The sequence below is a fragment of the Varroa destructor genome, unplaced genomic scaffold, assembly GCF_002443255.2.
Source record: "Varroa destructor unplaced genomic scaffold, Vdes_3.0 BEIS01000002.1, whole genome shotgun sequence".
NCBI lineage: Eukaryota > Metazoa > Arthropoda > Arachnida > Mesostigmata > Varroidae > Varroa > Varroa destructor.
Genome location: NW_019211455.1, coordinates 33,509,059 through 33,527,833, shown reverse-complemented (window position 1 = coordinate 33,527,833; position 18,775 = coordinate 33,509,059). Strand labels below are relative to the sequence as shown.

General features: G+C 39.7%; 1 protein-coding gene and 1 long non-coding RNA gene across 3 annotated transcripts in view; one reads left to right on the top strand and one right to left on the bottom strand.

The window, feature by feature from the left end:
- The window catches only part of LOC111245612 (uncharacterized), a 39,902-nt gene extending 21,345 nt beyond the window's left edge, over positions 1-18,557 (bottom strand). Inside the window, exons 1-3 of the mRNA XM_022794204.2 lie at positions 18,031-18,557; positions 4,405-4,475; positions 18-156 (exon numbers count right to left, since the gene is read on the bottom strand). Coding sequence (XP_022649939.1) covers positions 18-156; positions 4,405-4,475; positions 18,031-18,044 — 224 coding nt within the window. The 5' untranslated portion in view covers positions 18,045-18,557. The remainder of the gene's footprint in view (positions 1-17; positions 157-4,404; positions 4,476-18,030) is intronic.
- LOC147757695 (uncharacterized) lies at positions 3,033-16,302 on the top strand. 2 transcript variants are annotated; one of them, XR_015320951.1, is made up of 3 exons: positions 3,033-3,405; positions 4,629-7,403; positions 8,178-16,302. It is a non-coding gene; the product is annotated as an uncharacterized LOC147757695 (long non-coding RNA). The 2 variants fall into 2 exon arrangements; XR_015320950.1 differs by having other exon boundaries at positions 3,782-7,403.
- Positions 18,558-18,775: the final 218 nt, after the last annotated feature.

Here is an 18,775-nt window from a genome sequence, read left to right as displayed (position 1 = left end):
ATATGCCACTAAGCAACCTTTTGATGCAATCGGCGGTTGTTCCAGAGTTGTTGTCCTCTGAAAGACCGTACATTGGCGCCAATCTGGAGTGCGATGGCTTATAGCCGACGATTTTTTCGAAGGTCGTTGTTGAGTCCTCCGGACAATTCGTTTGAGCTGTAACAATCAACCAATAGAATTTGGGATTTTATATATATATATATATATATATATATATATATACATATACATATATATATATATATATGTGAAGTTTTCCTTTTACTTTGATACTCATCATATTCTCTTCTTGTTTGCTAAGATTTCGTACCGTTCTGTTATAGCTAAACCCGTACTTTTCAAGCCCATTCAAGATCATCAGGAACAGACTACCAAATAAACTCTACAATCATCTTTTTAATATAAATATTTTTTTCTCTTATCTAGGACCCAAACGAATATTACATAACAGCACTACTTTGATACCAGAGTAATAATAGTTGTAAAAATTTGCAATTCACAGCATAGGGGAAAGTGAAGTCAAAGCGGGTGGGGGACAAAGGGAACATTGCGCTTCATGTTTATCTATGTATATGCGACACTTCATCCGGAGCTTTTCGACAGACGCAAGGTAAAACTCGAACGTCCATTCAAATTCATTTACCTAATTTCTTTAGAGGAGAAGTCTTAGAATTGTATAGACGAGAACTTTTGTCATTGCGATACTGTGTACCCTAACCTATACAGCAATTGCTTTCACATTTATGTGGATAAAAAATAACGAGCAAAGTAGCAAGACTCTGGACAAGGTGGAAAAATTCTTCAATCATGTTTAAACCTCGATCTATAGTACGATTTTTCCGAGTAAATCTATTGGTTAGCTTAAACAATGGAGTAATAAATACGTCTAAATCATGGCAGTGCAAAAGATTATCATAAATGAGTGTGCTACTTCAGGACGTGCGTCCTCTGACTCCCTCTGGAGGCCGTTTTCGCGTAAGGATAAGCTAGACGGGTAATCCAGGTCTTCCATAATCCTAGCTAAATGAATTAAGGTACGCCACTCATCAGAAATTCGATTGGTTTCGGCAGTCCTTACAGAAGCGACGTTCAGCGGTTTCTGGGAATTTAAAAAGTATTTACTTTGACCTCACTGTCCGCTACCAAAGGAATAAAGCAGTGACTGTGCATCATCAAAAGGAGAATTATCAATTTTCTCTAGGGCAAGTCTGGTGCATTACAAAGTAAACTTATTTGATTATCAGCAGCATCTTTACGGTTCCTAGTATGATGTCTGTTAATGAGTGTCTCGCTATGCAGATATCTTCATCAAGTACCATTTCAATGTACCATATAGTGGTACTTATTATTATTATTATAAAAATGCAAACTAATTTCCTCGGACGCAGGAGCAACAACGATCGGAAACAGCCGTTGTGTTATACCGAGGATTTAATATAGGGACATACAGTCCATACATTGTCCTGCATCGAGATGCTTTCCATGATGAGCGAAATAATAGTACTGAGATCCGCTTCCTAGTGAACATTATCAATCATTATTTATAGGAAAGCATTATATATATATATATATATAGATTAAAAATGCTTTACTATAAAAAAGATAATAGATAAAGAACAAGTGATTGATAAGGTAGTTATAATTTGTTGGTAATTGCTACTTAATCGATTGTATAAAAATCATAAAAGCTATAATGCGATGAAACTATTCTTTGTTGTTAGCACCAAATGTTCGGGTGTTTTGTATACAAAGTTCAAAGGGAACCATACTGTATTGCGAAAGTTGCTATCTAGCTATTGGTGTTGTAGGACGCACGTGACCGCATGCTGAAATAATGAGTATTTATCTTCCCAAGACAGTAGAAATAAACGGAAGCAATGGATGCAGCCAAAAAAAATCACGTTATTATTCTGTTATTAGGGTTAGGAAAATTACTTTTCGTCTTAGTTCCTTAAGTCTTTGCAATAGTGGACAAATATCAACGCGACTGATAACATATCTAAAGGTTTGCCTATCTAAAGTGAATATCTCAGGCGCTGAAGTAATGCAGTAAAATACGCCGTGATCGTAGACAACTTGTAGATAACTTTGTCTTAGTCGTACAATTATACTGGTTGCATATATATAGATATATTAGATGAGGGTCCTAGTCAGGCCTAAACCTATCTAGTTAGATAAAAAGATACCTTTACATGAGAAGAAACAGTTTCCTAAGGTCAAATAGCCCCATGTTTACTGTTGGCCATTAGCAGAGATTCGTTTCTTGTTAAAAAAAAAAAGCCGTTGAAGAGGGCTGAAAAGCCCGTTGAAATTTCAAACGGAAAAACGAGCCCCACCGAAGTCATCCGAAGTTAGTGTAGAGCTTCTTTGTTTTGGCATGTAACCGTTAATTGAATCTATTAGGCCTGATAACATAGGAAGCTCTGTATCAGCTGAACATTCCGAAAGAATAGTTAGCCGGCTTCTAAACGAGCTGTATGCGTCTCGTAGTTTTGGCGAGTAAAAACTCTAATAAATCGTTTAGATTACGTTTACTACTACGGCGTGTCGTCCATACTAATTCTAAACAACATGTAGCTGTTACCTCTTGTAGAGATGTAGGTTGTACGAGATATTCACCGGAAGTAAATATGTTTTTTTTTCGATTAGAAATTCGCCGTATTAGTTATGAACGAACCAATAAAATATAGTGCCTCCAACCTGTCAATGCGCTTTAGCCAAACCCGTTCAAGTGACGCGTTTTGTAGGCGCGAACAGGCCATCTCTTCGAAACGTAGCTACTACTGAGAAAAAACACTCCATTTCTGGTCAGTCTTCTTTTACTTTTTCTACTACTACTACTACTACTGATACTAATTGCGTTGGCTCCAATTGTCAAGCGTTTCTATTGCCGCGTTACTTGTGACCTCCTAGCGAGGTCTTGTTACTGCGTGTCTAGATTGCTAATTCAGCGCTTGCCTTTGTCGGAGCGAGCGCTGCCGCCGTATTCAACATGACAACGTCTCAGAGAACCACTGTAGCCGACGCCGTTGTTGGCAACGGCGGTACGACTGAAGCTGGACATTGGCTTTATAAACAGTCAGCCAGCTAAACTGTTATAGAAACACCACATAGCCCCTGGCGCTGGCTGAACAGCGCAAGATGGACGGTAGATGAACGACTAGATGAGTGAGATCTGCTTGTTGTGCTCTGTCGGCTAACCGCAAGGTACAAATAGTGAACTTCGATGGTGGGCGGAACCATTTTGTGGCCACTACAGGCGGATTAATGGTTTGTGGCCAAGGTAACAACGATAGCTATAACGAGAAATAGAAGAAAGAGCCAATGGGACTCCATACTAATTATGCTGGTACACTACCGAAAACTGGAAGAAGTAACATTAGACAGGAGGGAGCACTGCAACTGGTAAGGGAACGCGAAGTACACCCATATGATGAAAGAAATATCTGCATCGTTGCGCGCGCAAAGATAACGAGTAGATACTACAGCGCTGATTAGCGTTTCCGCTGTTTTTTCGTTATACGTTTTTTTTTTTTTTTCGTTTATTATCATCGTGTTTCTCTTCTTTATCTCATCTTTATTCCGTTGTTGTAGTAGAGGTAACTAGCTTGTTTCTTGACAAAGTGAACGCAGCCGAACATAGGCACGCCATTGTGGCAATGTCTAAGGTTCAGTTAGAAGGTGAGTTATAATTGGCCAAAAAGCCAAACAGCAACTTATGATCAGAGGCGGATGGCCGGCTCCTCAGTGACTAATTATACATCATTCGTTTCTGTTGTAGTGAACTTTATCTATAGAAGTTACCGGCACAAGTTACTATTGTCCGCTGCCTGTAACGACGAATTCCCGCGATGCACCCTCCGAAAATCACACGATTCCAGCAAGTGGATTTTTTAGTGAACAGCAAATTAAATAACACATATTCAAAAGTATATCTATGCTCAAGACAGCCGCGAAGGGTGACAGCTTGGCAGCAGCTCAAATTCTTGGTTAAAGGCCGCACATCTTTAAGCGCGCAACGCAAGTTATCTAATTACCAGGACGTTTTTTCAAAACAATCCCTTGCGTAGCCAAAGTAATCGGAGAAAATCAATGACTCTGTCGTGCAGGACTATTTGAGGCAAATCTCAACAAAAGTCAGACAAGCACATTGTCTCAAAGGCGTTTCTTCTTCGTTTCGACATCTTGGAAGTGTTCTCTGTACAAACTCATCCATCGCTCGTCAGCATGTTCACTCTAACACTGACGTACAAGCGGGTGGAAGAGGGAACAATAGCTAAAAAGAAAAAGACCTTTAGCAATGTTTTCATTAGATAATGATAATCGTGTTCAAATGTGCAGCTGTTGTTCGAGACAATCGATAATCGGCTTCATGCATTTAAATGGCAATGGCAAAAGACTCACCTACGGCGAAGGCAACCAGCCGACAAAGAAGAGATGCTCCTAAAGAAGAAAACCCCCGTAGTTTTAGTTTCCTGAAACACAAGATCACGTCTACTTATAAATTTAGCTTAAACATCGTATATGCGGCTATTGCACTACACACTACTAATGTCCGTATAACACAGAAAATATCTATACGTGACAGATAGGCACCTAATGTATCCCGATTGCAAACTCTGAAATAGGTAAACGCACAGGCGGACCGTGTGCGTAAATGCTACCGCCCGCTTCTTCAGGCCGTCGTCATTATACCAACAGCCAGTTCCACTATCAGCGGGTGTCAATGATCAGGTGGTCCGGCCGATTGGGCCTTTTGGACTAAGCAAAAAGAAAACGCGCGTGGGTCGCGTATCGCAACCAACATTGAGCTCTAACAGTTCACAGACGGTAAAGTGGGTACAACGAAGAGCAGAGCGTGTCGTCATATCTACATTTGCGTAACAAACGTGTGAAACTAAATTCTATGGTATTCTAAGAACTAACGGAAAACGTATTTACTCAAATCAACGGGAAGCGTGCCTAGGTCTACTTTGTGTCTAGGTTTTTCTACGTTTATATGTAAGCCTTGAGATTGAAGTGTGACCGTTCGCTCTATTACTAACAATAGGGAATACACTTAGACTAATTTTATGTTTTAACCAAAGGCAAACATTTTACGGATAAGGGAACCAATGATTCTCGTATTTAATAACCTGATAAATGTATCCACAACAAGCACGACCATATGTGGCGTAAATATGCGACGCCGTACGTAGCATTGAACAATACGTGTGTTGTGGACTATCACCACGCGACCTTGTTTCGGTTTCCTGAGCTTATTGTCGAAAGCTCAATAGATACTTTGCTTTACCTTTCTTATCGATAAAAAACTACAGAACAAGTTATATGGTGTATATAAACACACGCAATGTAATGCTAATGAACTTACGCTTTGCCTCTGTCTCATTAACCTAAACTTAACCTTGCAGTTCCTACGTACTTACCATACATATATATATATATATATATATATGTATACCATATATAATATCACGAGTTATATTTTTACGTATACATATCTATATATATACGTAAGAGACAAAGCTGTTATTGTTTTTATTTATACTTTGTTATGGTAGTAATGGGCTGCAAAAGTAGTAGAGACATAATCGTTGATTTTGTTTTTTTTTTGTGTTGTTACGTTGCACATATGTTTTTGTGATATTTGACGTCTGAATGCCATTTAGATGAGGTAGGAACAACAATAGAACTTCCTCCAACTGAATTGGAGGAGCCGGATTTATTAGAGAGTTTAGTATAAAGCACGATATGAATCTTGTATTTGAAAGAAACGCAATTTTTATAACGATGCGACATTTCGCAAGACTCGAGATGCATTTGTACTCTTGCTGAAAGCTGAGCCCGTTGACTGAGATATCATCGTTAGGGCTTTTAGCAGGCTAGCCGTAATACCATACCTGTTTGCCCCGCTCAAATTAGTCGGGTACAGCAATTGATCCTTAATAGTAACCAGGGGAAAATCACTATTACTAGGTAACTGAACCGATGAAAGGTCACCCTTAAACAAATGTACAGCTGCAAGAATCTGTTGTCCAGTTTGGTGGACTAAGGTAGACATTGTCCTCATACAGCTTGATGGGTGATTACGGTTACAGTATACAATTGTCAACGATTGAAGAGAAGCCAAACTTAATGAACAGAGTGACAACGTTCGACTTGACGCCGTAAGAATTGGATTGAACAGCATGTATATGGTTATGTACTTTCTATATTTTTATCTTAATGAACTGTATATGATAACTAAATTCTTCACTGGCCCAGCAGAGCTCATCTTCAACAGACTACTTCTCTAGGAAGAGTCCTGAAAGATGCATCCTGGCCATCTAATGAACCTCCTTAATTATCGCAATTTTACCGCTTGCTTTAGTTATAGAAGGGGATTGCCGTCTTCGTTTATTTTCCGTATGAAACGTATCTGCATAAGCCAAAAAGTGTCGATTTTGGTCCAAACAGGATATGTCGTCGGTATCCGTTATTCCGGTCAGTGGAAATGACGTCTTCCATTTAGTTAGAATGTGTAACTATACTGGTTTCCAGGTCCGCGTATGTCGGTGATTTTGGCGCACTCAAACTATCGATTTATTAAAAGAAAAACGTATTTGCACCTCGCTGTCTGAAAAGGGGACAGTGTAGACGTTATTTGATTAAGCAAATTTTTTTTATAAAGCCTTTAAGTAACAAATTATTAAGCAAAAAACGCAAAAATTAGTGCGCAAGCTCAGCCGCACACGTGTCTCGCAAAACGGCTGTCATTACATAAAAAAACTATTTTGACTTTGCAGCGTTTTTCTAGGAGCGAGTCCGCAACGACCCGTCAGTGAAGGCTTGATCCCTCACCCAGCTGAGCTTCTACGTTTCTTCTGTCGAAAAGATGGTTTCACAGATACGCTTAAGTTATTCATGCATGCCAAATTGATTTGTATTCGTACTACACAACTTTGGTGCATTTTATGCATTTAGAGAGATGACGTCAGCTATTTCATCCAAAATTCTGATGTTCAAAAAAACACTTCAGAAGTGGAAACTGTAACTGTAAGTGAAGAGAACGCCCTTCTTTGAGGATTCAGTCAGAAAAAGTCAATTAATAGCCATTGTTCTTGACAACCGCAAGGTTAACGCTCCCGCAGAACAAAGTGTCGATTATTAACATTCATGTCACGAAACGTTTAAGGTGTCGATGTTCTATGCGTGCGCAGAAAATGCTAGCAACTTTCAAGTACGATGAGCCATGCGACAGATGAAGACATCGTTGTCCTTCGCATATGGAAGCCACAAAATACTGCCCGTACAACTGGGTGCGATATTGCCGATTTGGGGTTGTAATGCCGCACAGGTTCTAGGCTCGATCGACCTTGGCTAACTGCAAAGTGCGATGTTATTCTCGCATATTTAGAAAAACGGTAAGGACAGTAGCGTCTTGGATATTTCGATACTTCCGTGTCGGCTCGTAAATTCAGCCAAATCAAGTCATAAGATTTGGACGTCAAAAGGCCTTTAGTGGTTAAAGCCCTTTGCGTGCCGTATAGACGGTTCGGCGTCGTAATGTTCACGGGTTGCACGCGTGGGCGCCCTGCTCAGCACATGTGAAGCGCCAACTATATCTTTCAAGTAGTAAATGAGTTCAGGTTTAAAGGCACGCTGCGGAACATCCCGTTCTTCGATTGCCATTTATTATTTAGCGAGATATATGAGCGTGTTCTCATATGCAACGGTTGTGACAGACAGATGTGGTAACTTGCTTTCAAACATTTAGCAAGTAATTGCTTTGACACTGAACCTGAATTCGTCTATCAGACACGTGATCTGTGTCAACAAAAAGTAAACTGCCCTCAAATGAGCCTTTATCAACAAGTTTCGAGTATAAATGATACAATACCTCAAACTTTTCAAATTCAGATCACTTGCGAAGTGCTGTTGTTAAACAGTATAGAATATTTAATAATTTTGAAAATGGATGGCCTGCGTCACACAAACGACTCTGTTTCTGTTTATAATGTGATGACGATTTTCTGTTTTCTTTGTAACTTCCTACGAGCGAATCTTTCGCCTTCGGATTTCGTTCGACGTGAACAAAATAATAAAAATACTTCCTAGGATTACATAATCCTAACAGTGGACCTTTTCATTTTTTCATTCTGATTCATGCAAACTCTACGACCGCTTGCGTGTCGCAGATTTGAGATGCGCATAAGCAAGAAGAACCTTTTGTGTGTGACAGACGTCTCGACAGAGGAATAGAATATGAAGCATGGACTAACGGGAAGTTGCTCGATCAACGAGGTGAACAAAAGACGTACTGGACGTGTAACAAAGGAAGACGAACGTGTGGGGTACCAAAAACCCCTATCATTATACTTTACTGTCTGGTTAATAATAATGTTATTGATTATCGGTTTTGATTGAGACAAGCGTAGCCGTGCTGGTCTGCCACGTTGAAAGTAGGTGCGGATTCGATCTTAAACGAGTTACTGAAAAATTGAACGTATGAAAAAGACACGGGATACTTATACGAAGATCATTTACACCTCTGTCTTGTTTCAGTAGCGACCGTTAGCCTTTTCAGCTCTTTCTGAATAGTTGTCTAAATAGATGAATCTGTTTCCTGCTCTTTCAGAATAGTTTTCTCTATGTTTACAGTTTCCAATGTCCACAGTCACGATTATTAAGTGATTAATTGTTATGTAATGTTGAGAAGAACCTAATAGCTCTTAATGTATGAAACATGTGTAACAGTATACTTCCTTATGAGAAATAATCAGAAGAAACTGAAGCATATAATATCAATGTTTACCATAGAAAAGCGTTTTATTGCCGGGATACGTGTGGTTATGACGATGAAACTACTTGTCAAATATATATATATATATATATATATATATATATTAGAAATATGAGTTTGCTTTCTGAAATCAGCGAGGATATCGAAACGGATGAGCGACAAGAGTTCCATTCGGCCTACACAATATTACTACCCTCACTCTGCTCAATAAAAATCCGGTTAAAACAGACTTTAACGGATCATCAGAGAACGGATTAATGTGTGATGTATCGATTCTTTGGGGAATGTAATGCAAAAAAGTCAGTACAACGGCCAGAAATCGATAGTTATCCAAATTACTCTGCACTGATTAGTCTCTTCTATGGTCAGTTATAGAGTTCCCAGCATTATTTATAAGCTGTCAACTCGCCTATTGACGCTCTTGTTGTGACTATTGTTTGCTTTCTTCGTTATAGGTCATCTCGCTTTTGCCAAGAACAAAATACCTAAATTGTCGCGGTATTCTTTAGCATGTAGCCAATGAAAAGCTTTCAGGACACCTTATAGGCTTCAGCTTTCCGTATAGCCATGAATTGAACATCGGACAAGTGTCATGTCCTGGAGGCTAGTCTTGCCCTGCTCAACCGATATACAGCTCATCGGCGACTATCTACCGTTTTCGAAAAAGCCAAACGGTCGGTGCCACCGCCAGTAGAGAGAGAGAAAACAACTTGTAAAAGTCCTCATCAGTCTTCGCCATAATCAACTAGCATCAGCGAAAATAAACGACAATGTTTAAATGTATGAACCATATCTAAGTTGTAAACTCTAACTTTCTGTTTCTTTGTATCGAATCAAATTATACATCAGTCAAACATTTTCAATATTACCGAAATAACTGCTACGCAAGTGATGAAAGTGCCTAGTATTTTATAGGGTCTCAGAAACGGGTGCTGTGTACACATCGCGAGCGGCTCATAATGCCTTGTGTAAAACTCGGACACTCATTAGGCCGTGATAACCCCTGAGGGTCAGGGCTTCATTTCAGCGTACTAAGAAACGAGTCGCCTGTTGACCTACCTAATGATTTACTTTTACACTTTCTCCTTTCTGCGCGCTTCTTATTTTTCCATCTTCTCATAAGCGCGCAATCGGACTTGTTCTATTCTATTTAGAGGGGCGCGTCGAAACACAGCTAGCCTAGCCCCTCTTTGTGTCTGCTTCCTTACCTACTATCCCCTTTTTTGTTTTTGACACCTTGCCTAGATGTTCATCACCACAAACCGTTTGTCTTAAGCCATTTGTCTCATATCTATCCTTCTAACTTTTTCTTTCCGTTCCTAATTCTCGTCACCTTGTTCCACTGTGTGGTCGTCCTATTCCAAATGTCTGTATCCTTTATTGCCTACCTTACTATTTCTCCTCTAGTCTACGTTGGCTGAATTCCTCCCCTAACCTCGCTTAGTGCCTCACAGCTTGGAGGGACAATAGCAAGGGTCCGCTCTACGCTGTGTTCCTCAACGAAGTTGCAACTAACGCAAGCATTCACCTGTCTCATCGACCCCCCACTATATACAATCGAAACTGCCGATGACTAGACAGCATCTGGGTCGGCCTTTACGTCAGCTTCCAAGTTGATCCTAGCCAAAGTCGACGATCAATCATTACGCTCTTAGACCTACTTAAACCATCTCCTATGGTTAGTCTTCCGGGTCCTACCTTCGTTTATTTCTCCTGTAAGAAATCGATCGTGGCCATTCTGATCCTGGTCAGGCCCATGTCGTCATTTAGAAGTCGTGAGCTCCTTCCTCCTGCGAGGCTGGTATCTGAGAAATATCCGATTTTCGTGTCCACTAGCGAAATTGAAAAAGAAGACGTGACCCATATTTACCTTATGGGAATTTTTCACGCGCTATATCCTTTATTATCAGTATTAAGCAGACAACATTCTGTTGTATCATTTTTATGGTTCAGCTACTTTATACGTTATATTGGATGTCCCTAACGACTTATTGATATGGAGACTCAGCTACCTGTCTCTTCAGCTAAACCTCGGTTGCCCTCTGCACTCTGCGATACCCAACCCAACCTGTGTTACAACTATAAGCAATATTCATTATCATTATTTATGCTTAAGCTTATTATTGTAATAAGAACGTCTGACTCTTCTCTGTTAGAGTGACCGCAATGATTCTTCTTTTGATGAAGCTACTACTGCTGTTAGAAGTGGCCTGCATACGTCCATCACCTATCGTTCCTTACGTTATGTCAGTATGAGTATCAGCGAAAAAGGACATTACCATTACCCTCACGCAATCGTCTGCCCTTATTTATCCTTTTTTCACTGTCACTATCAACGCTACTTCTTCTGCTATTACTGCGATTAAGTCAACGGGATTTTCTACCCCCTGTTGAGCGCTCTGAGTTATCACTGTTGCCACTGTACCACGAACTTCGATGCAATAACTGCAAGTTGCATCACCTGCAGCTGTCGCAGTTTCGTCAATTTATAATCATACTATTAATATTTCTATTTTTCCAAACGGCGACAGCAAGCCTTTAATGAACCTTTCAAATTAGTTTTCCTTATTCATTACCATTGTCACTATTACGATCAGGCTGACAGGGACACAAATAACAAAGACAAATATAGTCTTTTCCATGAGCCATAGCGAACGTCATATAGGTAGAAACGGCCACGGTGGCAAAATCCGGTCCGCACTATCGGATAACCCATTATGTAAATAATTCTATATATATATATTATGAAAGAAGACAAAATGTTATTGTAACTGATTTTTATTTACTTTATCCTTTTCAATTTTAACTAACGTATGCCAGTAACCCATAATAACACAACACGCAATGTAATAGTCTGGTAAAGCGAGGTTCGACTGTTTTTTACCCGTAACATTATAATACTATTTAATGCCTCCAACAGTTTTATTCTGATCATTTTCCTGTTTACTTGTTTAATGAGAACTTCAATTGAATTGATGAAATTAATAAAGTGCCCATTTGTAGAAGCCGTATTTCCTTACGAGATCGTTTTTTTTTTCTCAAATCAGTCTAATTTATCAAGCATCTATAAATTTAGGTTGGTTTTTAAACGACGAGCGATCTCTTATAAGATGGATGTGATCGGGAATAGCAGTAAGTTCCTCAAAACCGTTTGTTCGACGGACAAAGTAATGTTAGCAGTTTTTAAAGCGAATCTTCACCGGTGGCTTTTTTCCACGACGTCGACCTTCGATAACCAACAGACATGAGTAGCTTTTACTCAACATTATATAACACAGAGCAAAAGTAAGCTCATTTTTCTTATATCTCATTCAAAACTAACGACAGCTTACCCACCCACACACACATACATCTGACACTTAGATATTTGATTTTCAAAATGCTGAATTTTGGCGTCTGCAAAGCCAAAATGTGTATGTATATCACACGTGGTGAATTGGACACGGCTATAGACGGTCGTTCATTTATCAGTACGTGATGTCCTTAGACGAAATGGGTACGGTACGTTCGCGGTGTAGGCACATGTAGACGATTTTGTTTTAACGTATGATTTTATCTGATTGTAGCTTAACGACAAACGACGTCAATGCATATCCACGCACACATATATATGTATATGTCATTTGTTCTTGTTGTCATTATTGCCGGGTACCGTAGGATACCCTACGAGCTATACAGCTATCGGATTGGTTCACCCCCACGATGATTAGGTTCCTAACGGTGAGGGGTGAAAATCAGTAATAATGACGGTGATAGAGCAAACGGCAGCGTTCCTTATTTCAACGAACGGCCAATTGTGCAAGGCAGTAATAACACTATCAACGAAGCTGGTAAAGAGCTAATTCAATGAAAGACTAAATATCGATCAATTATAATAAGGTTATTATAGTGATTAGCTATAGTTGCAACATGGCTGAAAAGTGGCCACCATTGGCTTGAACCTAGTGGTTATTAAGACCGTTAGCGACATACGGTACATGACACGGTCTTGTCATTATTGCTAAAAGCCATGAGCCATATATGTCTATTGCTACGCGTTTACTGTCTCGCAGCGGTCACTACGCTTTGCAGTCAACTCATCATCGATCTGTAATTAGAATCAGCGCAGTCGTACGAATATGTCATTGTCCATATGTACATTTGTTATTATCGTTGTTATTTAGCTGAACTTTACTATACGTTCAGCGGGTTTGTTTTTCCCGGCATAGGTTTAGAAGTTTACGAAAAGCAAATGTAGAGCCGTAGTCTTTTTTTCGTTCCTTGAATTCTAACCGCTGAACTAGGCTTCTTTTGAAGCTGACGCTCTTCTACATCGTAGGCAAACAAGTATCGATCCGCGCTGACAACCACCAGCATCTATTACGTCATCTATTGTTTATTTTAGGATTTAGTATATGTAAACGTACGATTAACCGTAACACAACGGACGACGCAAACCTTAACATATGAATGAGCAGTACACGTGCTCGCTAGTAATTTAACGCAGTTCCTGTTCGTTTGAACGCGGTAACGATTTGAGTGATCGTGGCGGCTTTGGGGAAGATAGAAGCTAGGAGCAGTCATCACACGCGCGTTCACGGCCCTCAAAGTATAAATAAATACGAACATTTATATCAGAGAGCTAATAAGCGTTTGATCTTCAATTACTCAGCGATGCTTGTAAATGTAGATTGGAAAAAGTGTGTTAAAAACATACTATTACGAGATCTAAGGCTACAAGTCATCCTTTGTTACTAGATCAGATAGGCTTCCTTTGTATGGCATAGCCAGATGTTAGAACGAACATGATTGACACATATTTGGTCTAGTAGCTTTTCAAATAGGTTTTAAATTAGTAATCTAAAAATCGGTAGAGATAGATTTAGTCCATGATGTATTAGAGGCGCAACGTTATCAAAGTCTTTTGCACTGCTTTTAGCACTGCATACTTTAGTAATAGTCCCTTAGAGATATGGCAACGATATTGTACCTGTATGATAGTTCAGACTCGCACCATAACTTTTGGCATGCATTTGCTTACGTGAACACCGTAAAAATCTAAACGTATTGATCATTAAGTTTGAACTTACGCAGAAAGTTGGATAGATCGTCAGTATACATACGCTCAAGTCGACCGTTACGACGATCAGGGTTGTTATGACGAGTAGTAGGCGCATGGGTGACACTCGTGTTTATGCGGTGAAGCAGAAACAATGGCCAGTTGAATGATGTATTTTCTAAAATACTTTACTCTCTTAGAAAAGTATGAAAAAAATTAAAGTCACTTTTAAAACTGCTTACAATTTCACTTCAAGCTATCTAGATCGTAGCGAAAACTATTTTTTTGCTTTAAGAACTTTTGTGCTCATTCTTCCGCGTTTGTCATCTTTCACTTGGGTCACAATTATTCTATGACATCTCAGATCCTTCAGCGATGATCGCGATAAAACGGACGTCGAATGCAGCGTTACGGCTGGCGATACTGGTATCAAGGTGCGGCCGGTCGTCCGCTTGATGGCCTGCTTGAGCAGGCAAACCGAATGGGGAGTGCAGTACCTGCCCGTTGAAAGGGCCGTTGAATAGCAGCTTATCGCGATAACTGTTTATATATACAAGGTACTAATCCATGGTTTTTTTTTTCAGAAAATGGCGAGATCGTTGTTGTGTGCCAACAAATTCATATAATCTACAAGCTTCCTCTAGCGCGTGCAGGGTTGATGTTAAATAGAGCCGAAGTGTTGTTAATTGCTAATGGATCCCTAGCGAATTATCGGCTTATCAGATTGCTAGATATAAGCAAGACACACATGCTACGCTAAACAACATTGATACAGTATGGACCTGCTTCTTTTTCGTACTTTCTCCTTGCTTACGAGAGAAACGCAGTGTGCAGTAGCATAAAATGCGGCTTCGCTATCATTTCCAGGAATCATCAAAGGAATCCATGTTCATTTAGGATTTATCTAACACTGACATGAAATGGCTAATACCTCGTTAGTCGAAGTTATTTCAAGTGAGAACATCATATAGCTTAGGAGTACCCCTTCGTACAGCGTAAGATCAACGTACAACTTATACGACACCTCTTTCTCTTACCTTCAATCATTATTGAACAGCTGTAACAAAAGGAAACACAACACACAGGGCCAACAAGGTTGGAAGATGCATATACATACGTAAGGAAAATTTGGCTTTCATTTTGATATATATTGCGTCTATTAATCAAAATTATAAGTCCCTTTAGAATCCGATAGATGTGAAGTATACCTATCGGACCATGTAATTCGGGCAGCTCAAACTTCAAACACCTGACAACAGTAACGTAGCTGACCATCACTAATACCAAATCGACTTGTATGGTATGGAATCCTGAGTGTGTTCTTCTATCTATCTATCTATCTATCAAAATTTACTATGTTAGATTTGAGAGGAATTCCGATACCATTTGTTTATGTTACAGTATAATATCATAAAATTTCAATAATATAATAAAACACTTTTAGTACATCTAAAATTTACATTTAGACGGCCAATTTTCGAACTGAGAGAGACCAAAGGATGCTGGCTCCAGCCTGGCCCACGACACATGCTACATTATCTGTGCGGCTAAAACAAACCATTTGTGCTGTAAATTGCAGCTCCCTAAAGAATATAATCAGAATTAAATAAAATTCCAGACGTCTAGTTGTTTTTTTCTCAAACAAACTTTCTTGCAATATGAATTTTCATTCTGTTTGACGCTTCAATTGAACAAATCTACATCCAGTCAACTACTATCACCGTCGGCGCCTTTAAATCGAAGCTGCCCTCAAAAGTGATTTCGTGAAAAGATTTGTAGGCTTTCTAATAGCCGCAGGCATAGGTATATTGCAGCAGTAGCTCTAGGGTCCTGAGATTCTATATACAAAGGTTACCACCGGAATGTTCGAAATAGGCCGAGGAAAACTTGAAATCCCAATGTGCCTTGCAATGGTATATGAAGCTGTATATAGCTGCTGTCTGATAAGTATTTAGAGCGGCTTATCGCCACGCTTCTACAACAAATCTTCGTACACGATGCATTTTGTTCGCTTGCTCCCCGCACGATATTAAAACTACAGCCGGCAGAAAAAAGGGGACTAGTTAATGAAGAAATACACAAGTGGTTCTTTCCCCTTGAAAACGAACTCTATCACACGGTCCAGTAAATCTCAACGCGGAGCTGTTCACGCTTGATGGATGCCCTAAACGTATGAACGATTTATATGGTAAACGAGTCGTCAATCAAGGAAGAAATGCTATGATTATGATGATGAGAAGTTAATTAATAATCAATAATAGAGAGCCATCATGTCAATTGCGTTATTGTTAATTGATTTGTGAATGAGTTGCCACGAAACCTTTGGAAAATGGTAGCGATAAGCGCGCTTGACGAATACCTTGGCCTGCTGGCACAGGTCTATCGCTCATCAGCCTACACAGCTGAAGACATGACATGTTGTTTTATTGCACTAACAATAGTGCCGGCTTAGCATAGGGACCATGCGGTTTCTATGCATAGAACCAATATATACTAACAAAGAATAAATATTTTCATGTCATAGCCTTTTTAAACTGGACTAAAAAAGCACTAAAACAGTGTTTTTCGTTGTCATGTCTTTTTTTTTGTTTTCTTTGAATGTTTAGAGCTTTCGGCGGTGATTGCATTCAGTTTCAGCATATAGATAAACACTGGGTGTCTTATTTAGACTCGTTTGTGTGAATGATGACATGTACCTATTGTTTGCGTTTTTGTTCGAACAGAAAAAAGGTGTTTCGTATTCACCGACTACCCTATATAACGCGACAATATAGATGCTTAAATCAGCATAGGTTGATTTTACTGTTAAAATTGTATGACAGCGTTCAATCCTCGAGGCGTAAATGGTTAGGAGACCAAGTATAGCAGCGCTGATTTATTGCGTTCATGCTAGATTCAATTATAATTCGGGGCGCGGCATTTGTAGTAAGTCCAAGATAATAAGCGCATATATATAGATTGGCTTTGCAGAACTGTGCCACCAGTTTTTCTAATGCGTCTCAAGAACATTGCTCAGCGGCCATTTTTTTTTCGAGTTACTTCGTTGTGGAAATCTAAATTGGTGCTGTACGACATTCATTGTTGAAGGTTTCTCGTGTGGTACTGCCGTTGCTAAGCATGTGTTTACGCCTAACTTCGAACCTAGACCGCCTTAGATTGTTAGACCAACGGGTTACCATTACAGACAGTATCACAGAGGTAGGCGATACGAAACTAACCGAATTTTTCAAAGTAACATTTTTTCTCCAAATATATATGTGAAAAATACATATAAAATAAAATAAAAATAGAAAAAGATAAGCTATTCCTTGCCTTAACTAAAATATTCAAGGGCTAGTGGAATGTTAAGCAAACTTTGCCATTGTCTACATATGTGTCACTTAATACCGGACGTCATGTACTGGGTAGCGCCTCTTCCATTAGAGGATAAAGTAAAATGTACTCAGGTCAGATGTTTACGGTATTATTGATTGACATAATTACCCGTATCGGTGGTTTCTTTCCTAGCTGATCCTTAGCTGTCCCTTCTGTGACAGGCCTGGGTACCGCTCTTTAGCTTCGTTCTAGGGACACTGTCAGACTCACTAGGAAAAATCGGGAGCAGCCGAGAATCATTTTGTTGTTTGAATATTTTCTGAAGTACCAACGTGTATTTATATCCAGATTCGACCACCCATATACCCTGCCTCCGGTTTGCCTAGTCGAAGACATTGCAATCGCCTTCATTTTTACAAAACTTTATTGTGGGGACTCCGATAATAACCACCGATACCATCCGGTATCGCCGTTAGGGATATTCGCTATTTCTATATTTTTTCTTCGAAAACGATTTTAGCGCCATTCAAATGGGCAGTCGCTTCTTAAGTCAGTCAATTTCCGAAGCGGAATTAGGGACTCGTCTTGTCTCAGATAATGTTATTTTTTTTCTAACTAATGTATATCGGTATCCCGACTCGTTCGTCGTGCCTTTCTTCCCGGCGCAATGGGACCTCCCATAAAAATTGGAAATCAGTGGTCAGATAATTGAAGATCAGATTCGTCTGTTATGGAAAGGGAAGAAATTATTGCACTCCCCCTACCTGTGTATGAAAATCGCACGATCTTGCTCGCCCTCTAAATAGCACATAACATATCTAGCGTAAGTGATACATACAATTGTATGTAATTATAGTATACGTATTTTTGCAGGAAAATTTTTATGTTTACTCACCTTAATAGTCCCATCGTTGCGCTCACGTTAATACTCCATCCAGTTCATCGATATATCACTATGAACTTATTTGATTATATCCTCGTGTGTTTGTATACTTGAGATTTCACATACGACGATGTCCCACTAATATAAACTATTTACACAAGTCAAGCACTAACTCCAAAACACTGTTAGGTTCTCACACGCTCATTCCAACACGTTTGCAGATACAATCCACTCTCACTAGATCACACCAAAAAGCACAGATTATTTCTATTTTTTATAATCTAATGTTCAACACATATCACATATTTAATTTATAACAATATCATTCGTTTTGTAAAACACGTGCAACTGTTTTTGCTTCGCGTAGTAGCGTGCTGCCCCCTCGCCAGCTACGAAGTTTCTGCGGCGGCCCTGGCACCGATCTCTTGACAGCGATCCCACCACATCTCTCCGTAAAAGCTGCTGCTGCTGCTGTCGCCGCTGCCGTTTAATCCGTTAGTTCCCTCTCTACTTGCTACGATACAGGAGCAAGAAGGCAGGCTAGCGCGCGCTGGCCGACTGACCATGACAGCTCCCCATTTATCCAGCCCTCAACGGAACCCTGTCATTGCTATCCACGAACTAGTAGCGTTGGCGGAACCTTGTTGTTACCACTATTTACTGTAGCGCCACCTATTGACACATTCAAAAAGTGACAATGAAGGTAGTTGGCTATACGAATGAAGACGATGGCAATATTTACCGGAAGGCAAATAGA